A 26,172-nucleotide genomic window follows, 5' to 3' on the forward strand; every position below is an offset into this window, starting at 1 on the left:
ACCCGTCGTAGCATGTACTAGTATAAATTTCAACTTAACACTTTGATATTATGCTAAATTGCAGCAAGGTCCCTCTAATCCATAAAACTCCCAAACTGGCAACAATAGTTCCATTACACCCATGTATTAACATGTTATGTATATCTATTATCATATATCTAATCCCACTTGAGATATTTTGGAGATTTACAGATTTACTCTATCACAATCTCTGATAAATATCCCTTCCTGTTGAACCCACCTCCAAAATACTGAGTCCCACAACATTTGTAACTAATAAAACTCTTGCAACATCCACTCACATGCCTCTTTTTCAAGCCATGACTCCTGCAACAATTTTCCATCGCTTTCCCTAAATCTTCCCCTGTCACATACTCCTTCACAGGCTCATGATGATGGTGATGGTGGTGGTGATGATGATGATGGTGATGGTTATCGTGTTTCTTCGCGTTCCCGATTGAATGGCAATCGTTAACCGGATTCCCAGAACTCTGCGACTCCATATCTTTAATGGCACTACAGCATTTGGTTTCTTGCTGCTTTGCTATATGCGCGCTTTGCTTTACCTCGCGTATTTCATCGTCGTCGTCGTCATGAGAGCAACACCCGTGTTTTTCTTTTTCTTTTCCTTTTTCGGGTTGTACCGCGTGTTTTAACTCATTAACATCATGAGCGCAACAGTCGTCTTTTGTTTCTTGTGTGCAGTGAGTGGTGTCATGCGCATGATGATCATGAGCATGATCATGATCGTCATGGACACAACACTCGTCGTTATCTTCCGGTTCAGGTACATGATGATGATCATCATGACCACAACAACTGTCGTTTTCTTCGGTTTCTCGTACCAAATGTTTCAGCTCTTGTGCATTATCTTCATGATCATGACCACAACAACCACCATGCTTTTGAACCTTAGTACTCGAAGACACGCATTGCACGTGATTATGCGAAGAACCCGAATGCGCTTTCATACTTCTCGTGTTTATCCCTTGTAACAAAAGCATGCTGTTGAAAATCACTAGCAAACACGTCCCGACGTCAGCGAGAACTGCAGCCCAAACGAGCGGGTGGCCCGCGATAGCCAATGCAATTATAGCAGCCTTGGTGATGACGGCGATAAATATGTTTTCGAATATTTTTCTGCGGGTTTTTCTCGCAAGTTTCACGGCTACTGGGATTTTTCTGATATCGTTTGACATTAGGATTACGTGTCCGGTTTCATTTGCTAATGCTGATCCTGAAACGCCCATTGAGATCCCGATATCAGCTGTGGCTAAAGCTGGTGCGTCGTTCAGCCCGTCACCAACCATGGCGGTTTTCGATTCTTTTTGAAATTGTTTAATGATTTTGGCTTTGTCTTGTGGTAGAAGTCCTGCATGAACCACCTCCAATGCCCCTCCTAACTGCAAAATTGAAGACAAATTAGACGGGTCAGGCGTGTTGGTTAACGGGTCAAAATATGTAAGGGTTAGTAAAAGTACATTTTAGGTGACTTTTGACCCGTTCTCTTTTTAGCTACTTTTTAATTTACCCATTTGAGTTGTTAGAAATAAAAATATATCCCAGATTAGCTCACTCAGACATAAATGGGTCGGAACGCCTCGGTTATTAAATAGTTGATAATTACAAAAGTTACATTTTATTAAAATAATAAGAGTAAAATGTCATTTTCGTCCCGAGGTTTGGCTACTTTTGCGATTTTCGTCTAAAGGTTTGTTTTTTCGTGTCTGGATCCAAAAGGTTTGAAATCTTGCCATTTTCATCCAACTCGTTAACTCCATCCATTCTTTAGCATTAGTCAGGGGCACTTTCGTCTTTTTAGACATTTTTGTGATGGTTAAAGGGTTTGGGTGGAGAGAAAGTCAACAGAGGTGGATCTTTATTTCTTGTAGTGTTTTTTATTTTAATAAATAAAAATGTCTAATAGGACGAAAATGCCTCTCATTAAACAGAGAAAAATGGATGGAGTTAACGAGTTGGATGACACTGGCAAGATTTCAAACCTTTTGGATCCAGATGCGGAAAAACAAACATTTGGACAAAAGTCGCAAAAGTGACCAAACCTAGGGACGAACATGGCATTTTAAAGGACTCTTTTGACCCTCTTCAACCCAATTCCTAACTAACTTTCTTTATACTAACTGTTAGCTGGCCGATTCAACCCGTTAGAGACGATATGTAAATCAAATAAACCTATTAGTAAATAAACGGGTTGAAATCGCACATCTAATGTTGAAAACAAGAAGTTTGGTATTCACCTGATTTTGTGCATAATCGGCTGCAGCTTGACAATCGCCCGTAAGCATGGCTGTTCGGATCCCCATTGATTTAAGTTCTTCGAGTGCTTCTTTTACTCCAATTCTACATGAATCAGAGAGACCAAAGGTTCCAGCAGGTGTGGACTCAACAAATATGTAACCGGTGGATTTCCCTTCGGTATTTTCACTCCAATTCATTGGAACTAATAATAGTTCAGTACAAAAGTTAAAAAACATCATGGGAGTAAAAGAGTGTTATGAGCCGAGCTCGTGATCACCTAAGCTTGAGCACAACTCGTTTAGCTTAACAGAGTTGAGCTCAGTTCGTTTCGAGCTCTATATTTAAAGCTTTAACTAGTCTCGTACATTATATACCAAATTATTTTATGAGTAAGGTACACGGATGGTCCTTGTGGTTTACCAAAATTTTGGGTTTGGTCCCTAGCTTTCTAAAGGTACATAGATGGTCCTTGTGGTTTGCACTTTGTAACGCATTTAGCCCACAATTTTTTTTCCAAAGGTATAAGGATGGTCCTTGTGGTTTGCACTTTGTAACACATTTAGTCCCTAACTTAGACATGCTAAAACCTTTAGATTTGATGGCTGGGGACTAAACACGTTACAAAATGGAAACCACAGGGAGTCAGGGACCATCCTTGTACTTTTGGAAAGCTAGGGACCAAATCCAGATTTTGGTAAACCACAGGGACCATTCGTGTATTTTACTCTTATTTTATTTATATTCATTCATGAACAATTATATTTTTCATATATAATATAATATATATTGATTAGTTTTTTTTTAACAAACTTTATATATAATAATAATTATTATGTAAATATATTTAATAAAAATAAAGTAAAGAATATGCTTGTTTAGATTCCCGAGCCTAGTCAAGCTTGATATGTGAAGTCCATGCTTGAGCTTAATCTCTGCTCGATTCGAGCATTGGCGAGCTAGTCTCATGTAAGTTAGTTTAGCTCTTTTACCGTCCTATAAAATGGCATCTAACAATTTGTATTGTGAACATATTTTTACCTTGTGAACACCCTGCTCTAATGGCAATTTTTTGGTTTCCAATATAAACATCCTTTCCATCAATTTTTCCATAAATTCCTTCACCGGGAAAATCTTTGAATTCCTCCACATTGTCCGGTTGCGGTTCGACTGAGTTAGCGCGCGCATAGTCTACAAGGGCTGCAGCCATTGGATGACTCGACTTGCTCTCTAGGCTCGAAACCCTTCAAAGAACACAAAATCAATCACCACAGTGTAATAAAAAGATTAGGTGTAAACTTTGACCCTTTTACTTATAAATGGGTTGACTTTAGTGCATAAAACCTCCAAAATCATATTAAAATAATTATACTATAATCAAAAGCGTAAAATGCCATTTTTGTCCCTAAGGTTTGACCAGTTTTGCAACTTTCTTCGAAAGGTTTGTTTTTTCGGATCTGAATCTAAAAGGTTTGAAATCTTGCCACTTTCATCCGGCTCGTTAACTCCATCCTTTTTTTCTCTGTTAAGTCAGGGGTATTTCCGTCTTTTTGTTAACTGAAAGGGCAATTCGGTCTTTTTCAGTGGTATTCGGTCTTTCTACATAAAGTGAAAAAGACCGAATTGCCCTTTACGTTAACAAAAAAGACGGAAATGCCCTAGACTTAACGGAGAAAAATGGATGGAGTTAACGAGCCAGATAAAAATGGCAAGATCTCAAACCTTTTGGATCCAGATGCGGAAAAACAAACTTTTGGACGAAAGTCGCAAAACTGGCCAAACCTCAAGGGCGAAAATGGCATTTTACTCTCATCAAAACAATATAACTTCGATAAATCATATTTGACTTCCAGTGACCCTGACCCGTACCAAAATTACATGTTCACCACTAGTACTAGGACATTAATAGGGCGAGTTTATGAATAACTTACCAGTATAGCAATTTCTGATTGTCAATGAGCGGATTGAAGCTGGAGACAGAGAACTCTCCTTTCGTGATTGTGCCCGTTTTGTCAAAACATATAAATTTAACCGTGGAAAGTGTCTCGAGGTATTCCGCCCCTTTAACTAGAAGTCCAGATGTAGCTGCTTTTGACAATGCACAGAATGCTGCAACAGGTGTAGACAAGATAAGCGCACAAGGACACGCGCTCACCAAAACCACCAATGCCAAGTGATACCATTTTTCAACATCGTGAACTCGTAAGGCAGCTGGTATTCCAGCTAAGCATGCGGCTACTACGCACACGGCTGCAAAACCCAAGTGACATCAGCATTACTCGCTGTTTTAATGCATATATCCTTATAATTATTTTATTCAAAAGCGTAAAATGCCATTTTTGTCCCTGAGTTTTGTGACTTTCGTCCAAAGGTTTGTTTTCCACATCTGGATCCGCTAGGTTTGAAATCTTGCCATTTTCATCTGGCTCGTTAACTCCATCCATTTTTCTCCGTTAAGTCAGGGGTATTTATGTCTTTTCTGTTAACTTAAAGGACAATTCATAAAAGAGAAGACGAAAAAACCTTTGACTTAACAGAGAAAAATGGATGGAGTTAACGAGCCGGATGAAAATGACAAGATTTTAAAACCTTTTGGATCCGGATACGGAAAAACAAACCTTTGGACGAAACTCACAAAACTGGCCAAACCTCAAGGACGAAAATGACCTTTTACTCTATTCAAAATATTAGAAGAACACTGAAATAACATAAATATTGTAATTTTATTTGACACACAGTCTAAATCTAAAACTTTGGACAGCAAGCATTTTCGGTTAAATCAACCAGAGTCGTAGAAAAATTATAAAAGAAAATTTTACCGTACCTGGGGTGTAATAGTTGGCGATTTTGTCTACGTATCTTTGGGTTTTCGATTTGTTATTTTGAGCTTCTTCGACGAGCTTTGCCATCTTTGCTACCACACAAGCTTCAGCTAGAGCAGTAGTTTTAACACTAATATAACCTGAAAAATATTCGAGTCAAACTTTGACTTCTGATGTCAAATAACTATTCAAATTGATAATTTATAAAATTTTATTACAAACATATTAGTAATATTTTGAGTAAAATGTCATTTTCGTCCCTGAGGTTTGGCCAGTTTTGCGACTTTCGTCCAAAGTTTTGTTTTTTCCATCTGGATCCAAAAGGTTTGAAATCTTGCCATTTTGATCCGGCTTGTTAACTCCATCTATTTTTCTCTGTTAAGTCAGGATATTTTCGTCTTTTTACCTACGCGTTTTATTTAGTAAGGGATGGAGTTAACGAGACGGATGAAAATATCAAGATTTCAAACCTTTTGGATCTAGATGCGGAAAAACAAATCTTTGGACGAAAATCGCAAAACTGGGCAAACCACATATATGGATTAAGAAATATTTTTCGTACCATTTAGATTAACTGTGCCTGCCCAAACAATGGAATCTACTTGTTTCGACACAGGAAACGATTCACCGGTTAACGCTTTCTCATCAACTTCACAGCTCCCGTCCACAACCACTCCGTCAATGGGGATCATGTCCCCGGCTTTAACTGCAAGTCTAGTGTTGACCATCACGTCGTTGGTGTTGACTTCTTCACCGGTGTCGGCTAATATGGCCTTTTGAGGAGCTATGCTCATCAATGATGACATCACAGCAGTGGCCTGGAGAGCACAATTTGCATTAACTTAGTGGTGAATATGTGTGTGCGCGCACGTGCGTGTGTGTGTGAGAGAAAGGTGTTGCGAGTAAACCTTGTGACTAGCCCTTGTCTCGAGCCATTCGGATATAGTCAACAAAAACACTATTGTCCCGGCTTCCCAGTAATCCTTAAGGAAAATGGACCCTCCAACTGCAAATATGAACTGTGTTTGAGTGAACTTATTTTGATACTTAAGACGGCTCGTTTTAAATCGAGTCTACTTTGTTCAAAACCCGTTTTGACCCAATCAAACTCTCGCTTCCTTTTTTAAAACAGATCGTTTTGACCCGAACCCATATTGAATTTCACTTGGTTTCTTTAATGTGATCTATGGAATGTTCAATTCTTTTTACTTAAAGTACACGGATGGTCCCTGTTGTTTACTAAAATTTTGAATTTGGTCCCTAGCTTTTCAATAGTACACGGATGGTCCCTGTGGTTTGCACTTTATAACGCATTTAGTCCCCAACCAACAAATGTAATGGTTTTAGCAGGTCCAAGTTAGGGACTAAATGCGTTAGAAAGCACAAACTACAGGGACCATCCATGTACTTTTGAAAAAAGCTGGGGACTAAATTCGTTACAAAGTGCAAACCAAATGGACCATCTTTGTACTTTTAGAAAGCTAGGGACCAAATCCAAAATTTTGGTAAACCACAGGACCATCATTGTACTTTACTCTTTTACTTAAGTTGCATTGCAATTCATTAATGAACACGAACCCTTTATATTGTTAGATCACATTACTATTTCATTTTAATAAGTTTTTATTATTATGATAATGATAATTCTTGGTATTTAGTATAAAGGGGTAACGAAATCGAAAAAACGTCAAAAAAAAGTCAATTTTTTCCAAAATTTACACTACCGCCGGAGCGCCCCTGCATATTACACTTATTGCTATTACTAAAGTATCATGCAGATGAAGATATCATGTAGTGTACCTGCAATGAGCATGAGAACGTTGATGTCGATTCTAAAGTTGCGTAGTGACGCGATAGCTTTCAAAATCAATGGTACGATCCCGACAGCGACAGCTCCAAGAGCTAACCATTTGAATGGTGAATATATATATTTCAAAAAGGATAGCAGAAGTAAGACACCACACACCACTGCAAAAGGGCTTGGCCACTTGTTTCGGTAGCTTTGATCTCCTTTCATCCTCACATTTGCTTCTAATCGCGCTTGGTTTAGCGCCTTAACTGAACAACCAACAATTAAAAAAGAAAACTAATAAGTAGTTTGTTATAACTACATATAATGTATCAAATGGATACGAACAAGAGGTATAAATATATACAGACATGGGAGTGTTAGATAGGTCGTGTTCACGGGTTTGTGGGTAGAACTTGACACGACCCAAAAACGAAACAGACATAAACAGAAAACGAACATGAAAACCATGTCAGACATGTGAACCCAAACATAACACGAGTTTTTGCGGGTTAACACGAACTCGACCTGTTTAATAGAAAATGTAATTTAATTTGCTTTTTGTATCTAAAAATAGAAATTTACATCCAAAAACACAAATGTATATAATATAATCAAGTTTAAACAAAAAAACTTGATGTCCTTTTCTCTTTAATCTTCTATTTTTTTTTTTTTTTTTTTTTTTGCATAAAAAAGCCGATTACATTTTTTAACTTAGAAAACAAACGGTTTAAATGGGTCAACTAATGAACACACCAAATCGACCCAGACATGACACGTTTAGCTAAATGCGCTCATAGGTTCAACCCGAACCCGTTTAATCTAAACCTAAACCTAAACCTCCAAATTCGTGTTAGGTTTATGTCATGTTTTCATATGGTGTCAATTCACACCCATGTAGAGATACACCAAAACCCAAGGGCTTGTAAGGCAAATAGATAGATCAAGATTAATTTGTTAATCTATATCTATATATATTAGAGTTAAGTACATAGTTAGTCCCTGTGGTTTGTACAAAGTAACATATTTAAGTACTAATAGTTTAAAATCACATTCTAGGGTATTAACTTTTCATTTTCTAACGTTTGAAGGTATTAACGTTATTTGTAGGTTTAAAATCACATTCTATTAGTACCTAAGTATGTTATTTTGTGCAAACTACAAGGACTAACTATGTTAATACCCTAGAAGTTAATACCTCCAAACGTTACAAAATGAAAAGTTAATACCCTAGAAGGTGATTTTAAACTATTAGTACCTAAGTATGTTATTTTAAACTACAAGGATTAACTATGTAATTAACTCTTATATTTTATATTGATACATTACTAGTATTACCACCCGCCGCAATACGGCGGGGGATTCATTAGTTATATATCATGTTAGATGAAAGGCACATGTTTCTCACATAACCACGGGCCTGCGTGTAAAACCGAGAAAAAAATGACTAAGTCGATCTCTGACTCGCACGTTGCGACAGACCTATCAAACGGGGAAAAATAGAGGCGTTGCGACGGACATGTCAAACAGGAAAAAAATAGATGAAAAAACGTTGAACCCCACATGCACGTTGCGGCGTATTAAGTCGGAAATTTAGAACAACACGTTAAACGGAGAACTTATGAAATATGAAATATAAGAGACTAAAGCTGAAAGTAAAAAAAAGAACTTGTAAAAGATGAAAAGCTTTGGGTTGAAAGTAAAAAATAAAAAATAAAGGGGTCAAATTGCAAAAGATGAAAACTTTTGAATTAGAAGTGAAAAATCAAATTAATCAAAGGAGTTAAAATAACAAAGATTGAAACTTCAGACTTGAAGGGGTATGGTCCCAAAAAGTCGCGCAAACCTCATAACAGGTTACACGTGAGACCATACTCCTTAGCATAACAACTTAATAATAACAACCTCGCGCAGCTTACGTCACATTATGATTTAGCCCCGCGCGAGGAAGAGCACATAATGAAGTCAGATAGCAACACTTAGCATAAAAATAATGGTATAAGTGAGCACACTAGCCCCGCGCGGGTTAGTTGCCACCAAACAAAATCCTCTCCATAAGAAGACGCGCTGTTACCTACAGAGGTACACAGGGTACAAGTGGCAGTAAAAAGAGCCAATGAACGTCCAGCAGGCTCTGTTCAATCGTGCGCCACAATCTTCTGACGATAAGTACACAAGGACGCCTACATGGCACCAATCAAGAGACGGGGACAACTATCCCACGATCTCCACTTGTCTGCTGATGACAGAGGGGACAACAAGGCCGACAACAATGACACGTGGCTCCAATCAAGGTGCGCCAGCACCGACGAGCATCTAGAAGCCACTAAGCAGTCGAGGCCAGCAAGGCAAAGAGCATATTCGTTGTTGTCCGTTTCTGGCCCAAGGCCCATCAGCCCACAACCTCTTACACCTCTCCGGCTATAAATAGAGACCTTCATCCCTCAGGTTATTCATTCTATTCTCTTGGCTCTCACTCTTTACTACTTAATTACTCTCAAAGCAATCGCTTATTCTCACGCCGGAGCCCGGTTAAGAGGGAAACCCCCACATTCCCCTCTTAACGAGTAACGGTGTTCTGTTTTGCAGGTTGAGTAACCAGTCGGAGCTCAAATACCTAAAAGAAGATTAACCTCTATGAAAGGAACATAAACCCACCTAATTAATACCTTAATTAGATCACTGTTTCTTCATTGGCGCCCACCGATTTTTTCTATAACCACCCTCATCTTCTTTATTTGAGCCTTTGACATCTTTTCATCCTTCGACTATGACTGGTCAAGGAATCTTTCCAGAGTTCGGCTTCGGAGCCAACTCCAACACGGCCTTGGGTGAAGGAGTCCAAAACCTCCAAGCCCAAATCGAAGAGATAGGTGAAGTTGAGATCACCAACACGGGGGGTCAGCGCGGGAGCGTTACCCGTATCACACAAATGGCTACCCCAGGTAACAACGGCGAAGGACCGTCCAACCCGGTGCCACCTCAAAATGTATCTGCATTACTTGGCTTACCAGAGGGCGAAACCCCAGCCTCGTGGTATGCCAAGAACATCGCCACTATCAATGCAGCATACCAATCGCTCATCGCGCAGCAAGCAGTGTTGACGGCAGAACCGTCCTTGGTCACTCCTCCTAGTCAGGGGGTGCGCCAAATGCCACCACCAGCCAATCTTCAAGGCAGAACCAACAGGCCTCCCCCTACCAGACGTGTAAGCGTACAAGACACGCGCGATACAAGAGGGGAAACGGATAGTCACTATGAATATCCGTCGAACCTTCAACGAGGCCCTGTTCACAGCCGGCTCACGCCGCGCAACATGAACAATGAATGGGAAGAAACCGACCCATATGATCCTACATGGGAAGGTGATGAAGAGTCGTCAGTCTTCAATCGTTTACCAAAAAACCACGAGTACTATAAGCCAAGACAACACATTGGCTATACAGAAGAGGCTGAAAGAGATTTCCGCCTGGCTTACAGGCCAGCGGAAGCTGCGGAACACTCCAAGTTTATCCCGAAAATCGCACTCGCACCACTCTCACGAGAGAAGCTACCCCCAACCGTTGGGAAATTCAATGGGTTGACTGACCCAGACGACCACGTCAGAACATTCACGAGTGTGGGCTGCATGGGAGGTTGGAACATGCCCATGTGGTGCCACCTGTTCATTCAAACGCTGACCGGAGCGGCTCGCGCCTGGTTTGACAGCCTTCCGCCCGGAAAAATTAAGTCATGGACAGACTTCAAGACACAATTCTTAAGCTATTTTAGCCAACAACGTCGCTATCAGCGTGATACGGCGGAAGTAGAAGACATATGGCGAAGGGATGGTGAAGGTCTGGAGGACTTCATCACGCGTTTCAACAAAGAATGTTTAGAGATTGGCGGCGTCAGTGAGCAACTCATGCGCTGCCACTTCAAGAAGGCTATACGCTGTGATAGCCTCATTAGAACCATCACAGGCAAAGATGGGATGCCAAAAGAGTGGGATAAACTGATGGAAGCAGCAAAGATCGTCGCGCAAACCGAGGAGTCCCTTGCTGGTGGAAAGGGTTATTACTCCGAAGATCGATTTTCAAGAGCAAACGAGAGGCCGCGCGACAACAACAACAACAAGCGCAACAAGTACAAGAGTCATGACTGGAAGTCTGAGAGACCCAGAGGCCGCGATGACAGGCCACGTTACAGAGAAGATGCGCGAGATACGATTGACCGAATCGGTTACAAGAAAGCAGTCAGAGACGACAACCGCGACAAACACTGGACTCCGCTCACAAAAACTCCAAAAGAGGTGTTGATGACGGAGAATGTCGATTTCAAGGCGCCAAGGCCGATGACAAACAAGAAAGGCCAAGACCCTAACTTATACTGTGATTTTCACAAAGATTCGGGGCATTTGACCGATGACTGCTACAGTTTGCGCCAGGAAATCGAAAGAGCGCTCAAAAGCGGCAAGCTAAGCCATTTAGTGAAGAATGTGCGCAAGGACACCCGTCAACTCCAGCGTCATGATGAAGGCAGCCACAAAAAGGTGAGACGGCTAGAGACTCACATGGTCAACGGGCCAAGATACACCGCGAGAGAAAAAGGCAAACGGCCCTACGAGCCTTCTTGGCAAGAACAGCAAGTCATATTCCCAGTAGTGCGCGGCGGTCCTCGCGCTACACGACCCGTCGTCATTACTGGCATAATTGGTCACTATGAAACTGAATACATCTTCATCGACCCAGGAAGCACAGCCGACATCATCTACGAACAATGTTTCAACCAACTCGATGAAGAAGACAAAGCGAGACTCGAGCCAGTCGATTATCCTTTGTCCGGCTTTTGCAATGAAATGGTCTTCCCTCTCGGGCAAATCAGTTTCCCTGTCACGCTCTCTGACGGGAAACACTCAAGAACAACAAATGTGAACTTTATGGTAATGCCAGTGAAATCAAGGCATGATGTGCTTCTTGGAAGGGAAACACAAGGCGAACTAAACATGGTGACTTCAACACCTCATTCTGCCATAGGGTTTCCTACCAAGACAGGCGTCGCAATCATATACGCCAAGAAAGAAGTGATGTCAACTGAAGAGATGCGCCCGACAAAAGCGGCGAAGGTCTCTACGACCGAGCCAGAAAAATGGGTCCTAAACCGCAAGTACCCTGAGCAGACAGTGACAATTGGCCACGCCATTTCGTCAGACATCAGAAAACATTTGAAGCAACTGCTGTTCCGCAACATGGATATATTTGCCTGGACGCCGGCAGACATGACCGGTGTCCCGCGCAACATCACCGAGCATTGCTTAAACACTTACCCATCTGTCGAGCCAAAGGTCCAAAGAAGGCGCAGCCTAGGGGCAGACAAGACAAAGGCAATGAACGAGCAAGTATGCGAGCTGCTTAAAGCCGGGATCTTGCGGGAAGTAAGATATCAGAGTTGGGTGGCGAACCCTGTGATGGTCGAGAAATCAAATGGCGGATGGCGCATGTGCGTAGATTACACTGATCTCAACAAGGCGTGCCCAAAGGATTGCTATTCCTTGCCTGAGATCGATAAAAAAATCGATTCCCTCGCGCCATACCGATGGAAGTGCTTTCTGGATTGCTATAAAGGATACCATCAAGTGCAGATGAAGCTAGAAGATGAAGACAAGACAGCCTTCAGGACTGATCTTGGAATATTCTGCTACACCAAAATGCCTTTTGGTTTAAAGAATGCAGGCGCGACCTATCAACGCTTGATGGACAAAACCTTCGCAGGTGACATCGGAAAGCACATTGAGGTTTACATCGATGATCTAGTGGTGAAAAGTCCCGAAGAGGACCAAATGTTAAAAGACATCGAAAAAACGTTCAACTCATTGCGCAGCGTAAATATGAAACTAAATCCAGCCAAGTGTTCCTTTGGCATGGAAGAAGGAAAGTTTCTGGGCTTCATTGTCACAAACGGCGGTTTCAAGGTGAACCCAGAAAAGGTACAAGCTATAGAACGAATGCCCTCGCCAAGAAACATCAAGGAAATGCAACGACTAGCCGGCCGGCTGGCCGCGCTAAATCGATTTCTTTCCAATCACGCCGCAAAGTCGTATCCCTTCATTAGCACGTTGCGCAATTGTGTGAAGAAGCAAGAGTTCAAATGGACCCCGGAAGCCGAAACAGCTTTTCAACAAATGAAAGCGTGTCTGATCGAACTCCCTACGCTGACGGCACCGTTTGAAAAAGAGCCCCTTGTGCTGTACTTGTCCTCCTCGGATAAGGCAGTAGGGTCAGTATTATTGGTAGACAGGAACGGCGTGCAAACCCCGATCTATTACGTCAGCAGGATACTCACAGACCCAGAAACAAGATATTCCACAATGGAAAAGCTGGTTCTTGCGCTACTACACGCCTCCCGAAGATTGCGCCGATACTTCACAGGCCATGTGATAACTGTGCTTACCAATTTCCACATTGGCACTATACTTCAGAAGCCTGAGACATCAGGCAGATTGGCAAAATGGGCCATTGAACTGGGCGGCCATAACATCTTGTATAGGCCGCGCCCAGCCATTAAGGGGCAGGTCCTCGCCGACTTCATCACAGAAGTGCCGGCCGATAAAATCAAGGAGTGCGAGATGATAGAGACTCCCAAGGAAAACACAACAGAGGAGATCTGGATGCTTTACACTGACGGGGCATCAAATGAAGATGGCGCGGGAGCAGGTTTACGTCTAGTGAGCCCAGAAAAGCACGAGTTTACTTACGCCATTAAGCTCGACTTCAAAAACACCAACAATGAAGCTGAGTATGAGGCTTTTCTGGCAGGCTTACGCCTCGCCATCAAGATGGGAGCAAAAAACTTGCGCGCACATGTGGATTCACTCCTGATAGCCAGTCAAGTAAATGGCATATACGACGCGAAGGGTGAAGTCATGGCTTTATATCTGGAACAAGCGAAAGAATTGCTCCAACAATTCAAAACCCACGAAGTCATACATATCAATCGCTCAGAAAACAAGCCCGCAGATGCCCTGAGCAAGCTCGCCTCGACCTCCTTTCAACATCTAGCCAAGGATGTAAGGATAGAGGTACTCAAGAACCCATCGGTTTTACTGCGCCAAGTTAACGTAATCGAAACAGGGCAGACATCATGGATGACCCCTATCATCCAATACTTGCGAGAGGGGGTGCTTCCTGAGAACAAAGCGGAAGCAAGAAAGATCCAAAACAAAGCCCTACAGTACGAAATGAACAACGGTATCTTGTACCGAAAATCCTTCTTGGGACCACTACTGCGCTGTGTGGACCCCCAGGACGCGAATTATTTGATAAGGGAAATCCACGAAGGGATTTGCGGCATCCACTCCGGACCAAGGATGGTCGTCGCGAAGATCATGAGCGCCGGTTACTACTGGCCGGGTATGCATGTTGACGCAATGAAGGAGATCCGCAAGTGTGACTCTTGCCAGAGGCACGCTCCAAAAACGTTGCGGCCTAAAAATGATCTTATCCCCGTGTCCACCGCATGGCCCTTTCAGCAATGGGGAATTGACATGGTAGGACCCTTCCCGGATGCCCCCGGCGCCGTAAAGTTCATCATAGTAGCTGTCGACTACTTCACGAAGTGGGTAGAAGCCAAAGCCCTTGCATCCACCACAGCCATGATTGTGCGCAAGTTCATATGGGAGCACATCATATGCAGATTCGGCCTCCCGCTCAAGATCGTGACAGACAACGGCACCAACTTCGCGTCAGACGATCTTAAAAACTGGATGAAGGAGATGAACATTGAACACACTTTCACCTCCGTTGCGCACCCACAAGGCAACGGACAAGTGGAAAGTGTGAACAAATGCATCGTCGAAGGGATAAAGGCCAGATTAGGAACAAGGCGGCGCGGATGGGTCGATGAGCTCCCAAGCATTTTATGGGCTCATCGGACCATGCCAAAGACAAGTACCGGCGAGACCCCTTTCAGCCTAGTCTATGGCTCAGAGGCGGTAATCCCGGCAGAGATTGGCTTGCCCTCGCCGCGAATGACCACGGTCAACACGGTTGACAATGAAGCAGAAAGGCGTCTAGACTTAGACTTGTTAGAAGAACGGCGCGAAATCGCAAGAATCAGAGAGGCCAAATACAAAACCCAGCTGGAAAGGTACTACAACACAAGGGTTCGCATTTGTACCTTCAATCCAGGGGAGTACGTCTTTCGCGACAACGAAGCGTCAAATGCGGAACGCCCAGGGAAATTGGCACCTAAATGGGAAGGCCCATATCTGATTCATGAGGTCCTAGGCAAAGGGGCCTACAAATTGCGCACCTTAGATGGCCACATCATACCAAGAACTTGGAATGCGCAACAATTGCGCAAATGCTATATGTAACCTTTTCGACCTCGCGCCATTTTTCAATTTCGCCACGCCGGCTACGAGCCATTGGCAAATATGTATGAAGGCCTAAGAGCCAACTTCTGATTTAAATGAAAACATACGACATGTTCTATTACATTTGTTTTTTCGTTACAAATGCATGTTAAACTTCTGATTAGCGCGAAAACACTCCAGCATTTTGAGATGGTTCAAAACCACCTCCAAGGTCCTCCGCAAACAAAGCGCGAGACCGGGTGGCCACCTTATACTTAGATAACGCTTCCATTTATTCGAGCTAATTTAACCTAAGTTTTTACAGCAATGCAATAATTGCAACAGAAAAAACGAAGGCATTTCATTGTCATTAAAACTGCGCAAAAGCGCATCACTTACAATCAAGTCAGAAACAAAGGCACAAACGCCTATCAACAAACTAACAACCTACTCTATTTGTCTTCTTTCTTCTCACCATCATCATCTTCGTTCCCTTCACCATCGTCGCCATCGTCATCACCTCCGCCATCATCACCAGCTGCTTCCTCATCAGATGATTCAACAGTAATCGGTGGATCAAGGATCGCCTTGAGGCGCTGACACCAATCATCCTTTTTTAAGGCACTAACAACCAAGTCCATGATGGGCAAGGAGAGGTTGTCATATGAGTTCTCAGCACTGGCCAGCGCAGCATCAGCTTGTTCCGTCACTGAGCAATGACTTGTATCGAATTCTTGTCCCAGCATTCGCTCAACGTGATCAGCACACTCCAGGTAACCTCCTCGATGACCAACTGCACGCGCCGCATCCGTAAGAGCAGCAACAGCGCGATCTAGCTCGCCGGCGTTCAGGATGGAGTTGGCAACCTTCATCAAAAGAGGAGCATTAAGAATAAACTCTTCAACATGTTAAAGAAAAAGGTAAGGCAAAAGGGACTTACCAGCACTATTCCCCGAGTGCGCATCCATTCTGCTTCAGAAACAAGCGTGTCCACAATGCCTTGGGCCTCAGAATAATTTGTCTGAGCCACGTTAAGCGCCGCAGTGCTGACAGCACGCGCCTCCTCAGCATCGGTGGCCTTGACCTTCTCAGCCTCAAGGTCAATCTCCAAAGACTCGCATCTATCGATTTGCTCATTCAAGCGACGCTTGAGTTCCGCTATCTCAACGTCCTTGGCATGGAGATCCTTGTCCTTGTTAGACAATTGCACCTTGGCTTCAGTCAGCTCAACCTAAAAATTGACAAACACCTTGAGAATTGACTTAGAGAAATCTCGTAAACAAAAAGGAAGAGCGGGAATCAGTAGAACTAACCTCCATCTGCTGCTTGGCAGTTTTTTCACCCTGCGCTTCCTCCACCTTTGAGGTCAAGTCCGCAACTGTAGCCTCAAGACCAACGATCTTCTGGCGTAGAGCATAAGTACGCTCGTTGTCTTGAGCGCATATACGCTTGAACTCGGCCTTCTCCTTGGCCAGTTGCTCTTCCACATTATGAAGTTTCTTTTGCAGGCCCTCGCGACCCCACTCTTCAGCTTTCCTATCAGCCTCAAACTTGGCTTTCTCCTCATCAAATGTGGCCTTAGCCTTCTCAAATTCACCAACACGTTTTAGCACACGTTCTCGGTAAGCCTCCCAGTCGGCGCGCTCTCTGACCATTGTTCGCCATTCACGAACTATCTGATGGTTAGCAGATCGAGCGTTGGCCTCGGCAAGAATGTAAGTGCGATACAACATTTCATGCGGCTTCGCCTTTTGACGGTTAACTTCGCCAGGAGTGAATTGGTTCAAGTACCAATCGCGAGAAGGACCAAATTCAACAAACGTATCCTTCTGCCTTAAGCTCCAAGGGGCTTGATGAGGAGCATCACCACGTTCCTCTTCAGTATAAGTTTTATAATATATGTCCCCGACGGTATCCTTCGCACCTATCACATTGGGGTTATAGCCCCCAGCTCCTCCAGAGCTTGCACCACTAGACACATAGCGCCCTAACCCCTTAGAGGTAACAATCGGCGCAGCAGGGGGAGGTTTTGGGACACCAGACTGCCCTTGAACGGAAGACTGATCGGCAGCTCTTTCTTTCCTCGCCTCTTCCGCCTTCCTCTGCCTATCCGCCTCCTCCCTCAGCTTTCTCTCCTCTTCCGCTTTCCTCTTCCTCTCCGCCTCCAGCTTTCTCTCCTCCTCCTCCTTCCTCTTTTTCTCTTCCTCTTCTTTGCGCTTTCGCTCTTCAGCCTTCTTCTGCGCAGCAATCCTACTCTCTTCTTTCCTCCGATCCTCTTCTGCCTTTCGCTGCGCTTCAGCAGTTTTCGCAGCATCACGCGCAGCAGAATCGGAAGGTTCAGTGGCAACCTTAGGTCTTTTCGTGCTGGGTTCAACAAACTTAACCCCCTTTTCAGGGGTCTTCTTCTTGATCTCTACAAGAATAAAGCAAACGCACTTGAGCAAAAAGAGGTTAAATTATAAAGAAGGGAGATAAGAGCATACCAGGAGAAAACTGGTATAACGAGCGCAACTTGCTCTTCTTCCCAACAACGGGAATAACAACTGAAACAGGCGCAGAGGCCATACCAGTTGTCGCCTCGCTTCTACCCCTCTTTCTTCCAATCAACGGGGCAGTCTCTTCTTCCTCTTCTTCTTCATCCTCAGGTTGAGATGGAGTTGCGTCAGCATCCGGGTTACGGGAACCCGCGCTCCCAGAGCCCTTTGACCCACCAGCGCCAGTCTTTCCCATAGCTGCATATGATAAACCTTCATAAGAGTCACTGATTATCACGTAATCGTCTAAGTCACGTTGCCGGAGGCGAAGCGTACCTTTGACAGCAGCAGTAGTTGCGCGACTGGCGCCAGGACCCTTGCTGGTCACTTCAACATCCGCCTTCTTTTTCTTCTTCGAAGGTTTCTTCTTCTTCTCCTCTGGGTCAACCCCCAGATCGCGCAACACACCTGCAAAGATTTTAGGCAACGAACTTAACTCGCCATTCGAAGACCCTACTGACTCCTCGCTGGAAAGATAGAAAGTCTCTTTCCCAGCAGAAGTCACAGAGCGCAATGGACGAGGTTTAGGATATTGCGCACCTTCAGTTGCATCCGGCGGCGAGGCGAAGGCGTCAGCAGGAGGAAACATGAAGTTCCCCTTTATCTGGTCATACCAGCCTTCCTCATCATCGCGCAGAGGGCGAACGCCCATGGAGCCACCAAAGGCTGGGAAGGCAGCCTGATAGAGTTGCGTCTCTACACAACAAAAACAAAGTATAAGAAACCAGTTAAGTGAATGTACTCGGAAACAAAACAAAAAGGGGGAAAGTATCTAACCTTGATCCCCGATCTTCAAGACCGGGAGTTCCCTGCTACTAGGTGACCACTGGTCACTCATCTTGGCAGCAACCAGAACATTCTCCCCAAATACCCGGTTAGGGGTTGCGGTAAGCTGCTGATACCACTGAGCAGACTTCGGTATAGGAAGGTCCTCCTTTGGTATAACCTCGGTCCATTCCCTAAACGGCATAGCTATTGGCAAGACTTCCTCCCGGATGAAGAAGAACTTGGGTTTCCAGTCGTGGAAACTCTTGGGAGGATTCAACAAAATCTTCTTAGCCGTACCACGGCTAGCAAAAGAAAAGAACCCCATTGTTCTTTGCAGTTGATAGAAGACACGAAACTTATTCACCGTCGGCTCAATGCCGTGAGATTGACACAAGAACTCAAAGTGCCTCACCCTCACCATCCCAGGTGGGCTTAACTGTGAGATATGAAACTTGTAGTAGGACAATATGCTACCAAAGAAGTTAGTCGCCGGCAGCCGGAAGTTTCCTTGAAGGAAGAAGTCTTCGAACAAAGTAATGTAACCGGGTGGGGCATCAGCCGCGGTCTGACCCTGAGCAGGGTACCGGGCATCCCACTCCGGTGGAAACCTAAAACTTCGAACGATCTGTTCGAATAAACCTAAGTCCCATCTCAGGACTGGGACTGGCCCCTCCTCACTAGCAGGAGCTTCTTGATGTTCTTCACTCATATTTCAAGAAAAAGCTGGAAAAAACTTGAAGAAAGTTTGAAGATTTGAAGAAAGTTTGAAGAAGATGAAGAACAATATGAAGACTCAAAGAGAAAAAGGGAGAAGAAACGAAGAGAAAGTGAATCTCTCACCTTTCTCTTCGGATATATATACCCATCGCATTTAATGCGATGGGTAACCGTGCCGCACTCGCCGCAGGGGCAACCAACGAGAGGTTGCCACGTCAAGCGGAAAAGCAGGGACGACGGTTATCACGCGCGCGTGGCATCCACTCTCCTGACATGAAGTGCAACCGCCGCAGGCGGCATGATGACATCCGTGCCAGGGGTCAACTCAAGCGTCGCTCTCAGCGACTTATCTCACCAACCTGTCAGAGGTTCAAATTTCGAAGTTTCCCGCCATAAAACGTGCAAGTAACTTCATGCAGAAGTCACAAGAGTCGCGCCAGATATACGTAAACTACTAACACCTCGCGCGATTAAAAGGACAAACAAGATATCACTCGACACCTGCCTAGTACCTGCGCATCGAAAGCAACAGTTTTCTACATGCGCCTTATTTTTATCAAGTCCAGAGCTCCAACCACTTGCGTTGCGCATGGTGCAGCACTGGACTGGGGGGACTTGAAGGGGTATGGTCCCAAAAAGTCGCGCAAACCTCATAACAGGTTACACGTGAGACCATACTCCTTAGCATAACAACTTAATAATAACAACCTCGCGCAGCTTACGTCACATTATGATTTAGCCCCGCGCGAGGAAGAGCACATAATGAAGTCAGATAGCAACACTTAGCATAAAAATAATGGTATAAGTGAGCACACTAGCCCCGCGCGGGTTAGTTGCCACCAAACAAAATCCTCTCCATAAGAAGACGCGCTGTTACCTACAGAGGTACACAGGGTACAAGTGGCAGTAAAAAGAGCCAATGAACGTCCAGCAGGCTCTGTTCAATCGTGCGCCACGATCTTCTGACGATAAGTACACAAGGACGCCTACATGGCACCAATCAAGAGACGGGGACAACTATCCCACGATCTCCACTTGTCTGCTGATGACAGAGGGGACAACAAGGCCGACAACAATGACACGTGGCTCCAATCAAGGTGCGCCAGCACCGACGAGCATCTAGAAGCCACTAAGCAGTCGAGGCCAGCAAGGCAAAGAGCATATTCGTTGTTGTCCGTTTCTGGCCCAAGGCCCATCAGCCCACAACCTCTTACACCTCTCCGGCTATAAATAGAGACCTTCATCCCTCAGGTTATTCATTCTATTCTCTTGGCTCTCACTCTTTACTACTTAATTACTCTCAAAGCAATCGCTTATTCTCACGCCGGAGCCCGGTTAAGAGGGAAACCCCCACATTCCCCTCTTAACGAGTAACGGTGTTCTGTTTTGCAGGTTGAGTAACCAGTCGGAGCTCAAATACCTAAAAGAAGATTAACCTCTATGAAAGGAACATAAACCCACCTAATTAATACCTTAATTAGATCACTGTTTCTTCAAGACTTAAATTGCCAACGATTGAAACTTTAGAATTAAAAAAGAAATCAATTAAACAAATGAGATAAATAGATTTAGTTAAACTGATGTTTAATATTAGTATTATTATTAAATTATTTAATAAAAGAGATAAATAAAAAATAAGGGTGAGAAATTACCAGAGAAAAAATAACTAAGCCGATCTCTGACTCGCACGTTGCGACAGACCTATCAAACGGGGAAAAATAGACGCGCTGCGACGGACATGTCAAACAGGAAAAAAAATTGATGAAAAAACGTTGAACCCCACACGCACGTTGCGGCGTGTTAAGTCGGAAATTTAGAACAACACGTTAAACGGAGAACTTATGAAAGATAAAAAGTATATAAGAGACTAAAGTTGAAAGTAAAAAAAAAGTGTTGAGATTAAATTGTAAAAGATGAAAAGATTTGGGTTGAAAGTAAAAAAAATAAAGGGGTTAAATTGTAAAAGATGAAAACTTTTGAATTAGAAGTGAAAAATCAAATTAATCAAAGGGGTTAAAATAACAAAGACTGAAACTTTAGAATTAAATTGCCAAATATTGAAACTTTAGAATTAAAAAAGAAATCAATTAAACAAATGAGATAAATAGATTTAGTTAAATTGATGTTTAATATTAGTATTATCATTAAATTATTTTTAATAAAGAGACAAATTAAAAAAATAAGGGTGAGAAATTACCAGAAAATGACACGTGTTCAAAAAGGATTTTTGTTTATTATCATAGAGAGATTACTTGCACATATCTTTATATATTGAAATAAAGACTACTTTTATTCCTATGTTCAACACAAGGATTATGAGTACTTCTACTTTATATGTAACAATTATTAAAGTTGGAGTTCCCTGAATAAATAGGTTACTTTGGTGATAAATAACGAGAAAAATAATTACTAAAAATGTATCAAGTTAAGTTTAGCGACCCGTGTAAGTAAATTAGTATCTAAACTGGGCAACAAATAATTAAATGTATATAATTATATCAGTTAGTTAACCGATTGATAAATACATTACTAAATTAAATTACATGTACAGAATTATATATATTAGAGTAAACTTCCGTTTTGCTCCCTGTGGTTTGGTCACTTTAACGGTTTTGCTCCAAACCTTTAAAAATAGCCATTTTACTCCCTGATGTTTCGATTTTTTTGCCAGTTTGCTCCCCGCCTCTAACTCCATCCAAATTGTTTGTTTTTCCATTTTGCTCCCCGCAGGGAGTAAACTGGCAACAAAACCAAAACATCAGGGAGTAAAATGGCTATTTTTAAAGGTTTGGGGCAAAACCGTTAAAGTGACCAAACCACAGGGAGCAAAACGGAAGTTTACTCTATATATTATTAAATTAACCGATTTAACAAAATATTCACTTGTGTAAAATTTAACAATAAAATAATTTATTTATATATTTTAATAGTACAATTAAAATATTGTTATTTTTGTTTTTTAGTAATCGTCACAAAAATCAGGTCAATCTTATGATCGTCAGCTAAACATGACATGCATTGAGAGGTAAACGAAATTAAAAAACTAACTACTACGTAATTCAGAAAATAAATAACTTTTTTTATGTATTTTAACTAGTTTTATAAGTAGGTGGGTTTCATCTCAAATGTAACGGATTTTTATATTTAAAATTTTTAAAATATGTAATCGTTTATAAATTAAATATAAATATAAGATTTAAAAAAAATAAAATAAAATAAAAGATTTTGTTTGCAAATATAATAACCACCCACGAACGAAATTGGAACCACTTTAAATCGGTTGGAACTTGGAAACGTTACGTTTCTTCCACCGACTTTATTTTTCCTTTAAAACGCACCAAAAACTTTAACAAGGAATTTCAATGTTTTAAAAGCCGGTATTTTAATCGTACCGGGTTAGACTTTAAAATGGTTTAACCGGTTGAACCGGGTTGTATCGGACGGTTCAACCGTGTTGACTAGTTAACTCTATAAATCCATAAAATATAATTTCAGCTCAAAAAAATAATCCAAAACTACATCAATCCATAATAAAAAAATATTACAAAAGTTAATCCATAATAAAAAAATTATCCAAACGTTCATGATTAAATACACATTATATCGCAATTAGCAAACAATATAACAATTAACAACATGAATGATTGAACAAAAGTCAAAAGAAGGTAAAGCTGGATGATCGGTTGAAGAACTTAATTTGAAAAACCCAATGATTTTCTATCTTTGAGTAAGGAAGAAGTTTGATTGATGTGGATTGTAAATTGTGGGCGCTAAGTCACCTTTTTTAGACATCTAAAAATTAAAAGTTCAAAATTTTGACATTTGGCCCGGTATGAACCGGTACCGGTATGCCGGTTTAAACCGGTATAACCAAATTTACCGGCGGTACAACTTCTTTGCCGTTTTCTTAGTTTACCGGTATGATTCGTGTCGGCCAAGCATCCGGCATACGGTTTAACCGGTTCAACCGGCCGGTTTAAACCGGTTTTTAAAACATTGAGGAATTTTACTTTGTTCAGAAACCTCAATTATATATATCCAATGTATTAATTATCTTTCAAGAAAGATAATTATAGAAAGAAATATAAATATGTACTTGTTAAGACCATGTGTAGTGGTAAATTGTTATAATGTCCTCACCATGGGGCATTATCTGACACGTGTCATCCTAGTCAGCATGGGACGTTATTGCAAAAGTGGCGTAGTGGGAATAATGCCTGATAATGCCCCTTCCAATCATTAAAAAAAAATTAAAAAGGCAAATGGTTGTTGATTGATTGGCTAGTCAAAAAAGCAAACTGTCTCATTGCCACATGCAAAAATCCCATTGGCCACCTTTTGTTTGCATTTGACCACTTTGGCGTTTTAAAAAAAAACGCCGGCTTGCAAAATGGAACAAAATAACGCCAGATCACGCCCTGTGTAGTGGGGGAGGGGCGTTTCGGGGCGTTTTTTTTTCAATTTTTTTTAAAAATCACGCCCCACTACGGATGGTCTAAGAAAGGTTATTTTATCATACATTTATATATACTCTAATTTGTAACACCTCTAGGCATTAGGTGTTTGTAACTCTTGCATTAGTTGTGATATATGTTTTGTTAACTTGTAACTACTGTTATTTGGGTTGTAAACATATAAGCTACTGGAGAATCATTTCAACCCACACCGCCCCCACCTCCTCTCCTCTCACCACCCCTTGAAACCTCCATCGCCTCCACGACACTTTATCACTCACTGGTTAGGTTCTAAATAAAATATTGAAAACTTAAAAAAGGAAAATACAGTTTATAAATTATGAAAACGTAAGGCCTTTGGGTATACTTTAACCCATTTTAACTTCACCTAAATGTCACATCAATCTTTTTTCCTCATTTTATTTTACCTCACTTCAAGGAAATGGTTTAATCTCTTTAACTTCATCTAACCCTATTTTTTAATGGTTTTTGATTTAAAAAATAAAAGAATAATTAATTTTGTCTCTTAACATGCGGTTAACATATTAATATACAACCTATTTAATGCCCCTTAACATAAGGAGGGAGTGATTTGCAATCTCGGTTAACATGTCAAGTCACCGTTAACATCTTAAATGTTAAAGTAGACTCCATGCCTAAGAATAAAAAACATAAAGCTTCTTTTTGTAAGTCTGTTAAAACATAAATTATTGTGAAAAAAAGATGGCAGACAAAGACTCGGATTTCACTCGTTTTGGAAACTAGCATCTTTATTTTATCATTATCTTTTGATCTCAAACTATCGATTTTATGAAATTAAATTTAGTAGTTTTATTGATATGAAAAAAAAGTATATGTTTTTTATATAATAATTAAATAAGTAAATGTTTTGTACTACTATAACATATATTTTGTTACAGAAATGAACAAAACTAGTGAATATGTGTTGTATATATTATATAATGCTCTAGATTCAGATTCCTGCCTACACAGAATCAGCATACCAAATTCTAGACGATCCCATTAACTAATCCATCAAATTATAATATAAAATGATAAAATAATTATTCTTTATCTTTACGTGACCTTACGTAACTCCACATAATACGTATACACATTGGTCGGCCATAACCCCCTACTGACAAAAAAAAAAGTTACTCCCATCAATCATTTTCAAAATTTCAATCATCAAATAAACACAAATCATATTTTCTAAACATGTTGTTAACCTATTCGTGAGTTACTCAAACCCGACTAATTAAAAACTTAAATCTAGCCTGAGATTAGAGTTTGTTTGATAAACGATTCTGAACCCAAGTTTCACTTATGAAACTCGAGACAGCTCGTAAGTCTAAATGAATCTTTTATTTCTATTTATATTGTTTTTAGTTTAATATATTAATTAGAGTTAAAAGCCATTCTAGTTCATGTGGTTTGGGCTATTTTGCCAATTTGGTCAAAAGGTTTGAAATGTTGTCATTTTAGTCCAAATAATTTTAAATGTTGCCATTTTAGGCCATTGTGTTAACTTTATCTATTTTTCTGTTAACATGAAGGGCAATTCGGTCGTTTTATATGGGCGAATTGCCCTTTTAGTTAACAGAATTACATAAAAACGGACCGAATTGCCCTTCTAGTTAACAAAAAATTGATGGAGATAATCTAGTGGACTAAAATGGCAACGTTTGAAACTATTTGGACTAAAATGGCAACGCTTCAAACCTTTGGACTAAACTGGCAAAATTACTCAAACCAAATAAACTAAAATGACATTTAACTCATAAAATTTCGTTAAAAATAACTAGATATTATTTATTATTATGTTATATAAAATTTGTAACTAGAAAAATATATATAAAAAATTAATTAAAGATAAATTATTAATTAATAAATAATAGACGAATACATCCCGAACCAAACTCGAACTTGATCAAAAACTACTCAAGAGTTCGGCTCGAGCTTTAGAAACAGAGCCGAACTCGAACTCTAGCCTCATATGTTAAACGAGCTCAAATCACAAACAAGATAAACAACACCAAAAGACATAGAGAATCGCAAAATGCATTTTACCGATCTGAAACTGCGAAATGATGTCGGCATCGTGGACAACGATGACTGTTCTCGTCGGTACGACAACAGAAACACGGTATACACCTTCAAGAGGCGTAAGAAGTTTTTCTATTAGAGGCACTTCAGATGAACAGCATAAACCGAGAACATCAAAGTAACTTTTCTGCAGATCTTTCGTTGAATTCATCTCGCAATTGGAGATAATTTGATTGGAGAAAATAGGGAAAATTGAAGAAGAAGAATGAGATGAACGAGGTGAGAGTAATTAGTACAGGTGAGAGTGGATGGGGGGATATTTATAGTGGCAAGCCATAGAATTTGGCTCCATTTTCTTTTTATGATGATTATGATGTAATAAGTGCTTTATTTTTTAATGTTTTTGCTTTTTTAGGTAAGATGGTGATACACGTTATAATTTTTGTTGATGTAT

The 26,172-nt window shown here is 41.3% G+C and overlaps 2 protein-coding genes across 4 annotated transcripts; both read right to left on the minus strand.

Moving 5' to 3' along the window:
* Positions 1-23: 23 nt before the first annotated feature.
* LOC110877579 (putative inactive cadmium/zinc-transporting ATPase HMA3) lies at positions 24-26,019 on the minus strand. Of its 2 annotated transcripts, none has more exons than XM_022125740.2 (9): positions 25,743-26,019; positions 6,879-7,136; positions 5,987-6,084; positions 5,641-5,896; positions 5,081-5,218; positions 4,188-4,506; positions 3,298-3,500; positions 2,259-2,461; positions 24-1,403 (listed from the first exon to the last, which is right to left on the minus strand). In XM_022125740.2, exons 1-9 carry the CDS (start codon positions 25,927-25,929, stop codon positions 195-197), a joined length of 2,871 nt encoding a protein of 956 aa, XP_021981432.1. In that variant the 5' UTR covers positions 25,930-26,019; the 3' UTR covers positions 24-194. The 2 variants fall into 2 exon arrangements, with proteins under 2 accessions (XP_021981432.1, XP_021981433.1); XM_022125741.2 differs by lacking the exon at positions 25,743-26,019 and adding an exon at positions 20,871-20,892.
* Positions 15,348-20,144, minus strand: LOC110877578. 2 transcript variants are annotated; one of them, XM_035977200.1, is made up of 7 exons: positions 18,511-20,144; positions 18,274-18,429; positions 18,010-18,141; positions 17,683-17,931; positions 16,513-17,612; positions 16,140-16,430; positions 15,348-16,065 (listed from the first exon to the last, which is right to left on the minus strand). In XM_035977200.1, exons 1-7 carry the CDS (start codon positions 19,208-19,210, stop codon positions 15,652-15,654), a joined length of 3,042 nt encoding a protein of 1,013 aa, XP_035833093.1. In that variant the 5' UTR covers positions 19,211-20,144; the 3' UTR covers positions 15,348-15,651. The 2 variants fall into 2 exon arrangements, with proteins under 2 accessions (XP_035833093.1, XP_021981431.1); XM_022125739.2 differs by having other exon boundaries at positions 17,683-18,141.
* Positions 26,020-26,172: the final 153 nt, after the last annotated feature.

Source organism: Helianthus annuus, chromosome 9 (genome assembly GCF_002127325.2).
Source record: "Helianthus annuus cultivar XRQ/B chromosome 9, HanXRQr2.0-SUNRISE, whole genome shotgun sequence".
NCBI lineage: Eukaryota > Viridiplantae > Streptophyta > Magnoliopsida > Asterales > Asteraceae > Helianthus > Helianthus annuus.

What these genes read in the sequence shown, in the direction of transcription:
- LOC110877578 (XM_022125739.2), bottom strand. Translation starts at nt 19,210, where the DNA reads ATGAGTGAAGAACATCAAGAAGCTCCTGCTAGTGAGGAGGGGCCAGTC. An exon ending in GCCGCCGGATGCAACTGAAG is followed by an intron (nt 18,142 to 18,273) that starts GTGCGCAATATC and finishes AAATCTTTGCAG; the next exon opens with GTGTGTTGCGCGATCTGGGG. An exon ending in GCACTCGGGGAATAGTGCTG is followed by an intron (nt 16,066 to 16,139) that starts GTAAGTCCCTTT and finishes CTTTTGATGAAG; the next exon opens with GTTGCCAACTCCATCCTGAA.
- LOC110877579 (XM_022125740.2), bottom strand. Translation starts at nt 25,929, where the DNA reads ATGAATTCAACGAAAGATCTGCAGAAAAGTTACTTTGATGTTCTCGGT. An exon ending in AGACAAGGGCTAGTCACAAG is followed by an intron (nt 5,897 to 5,986) that starts GTTTACTCGCAA and finishes TGTGCTCTCCAG; the next exon opens with GCCACTGCTGTGATGTCATC. An exon ending in TAGAGCAGGGTGTTCACAAG is followed by an intron (nt 2,462 to 3,297) that starts GTAAAAATATGT and finishes AACTATTATTAG; the next exon opens with TTCCAATGAATTGGAGTGAA.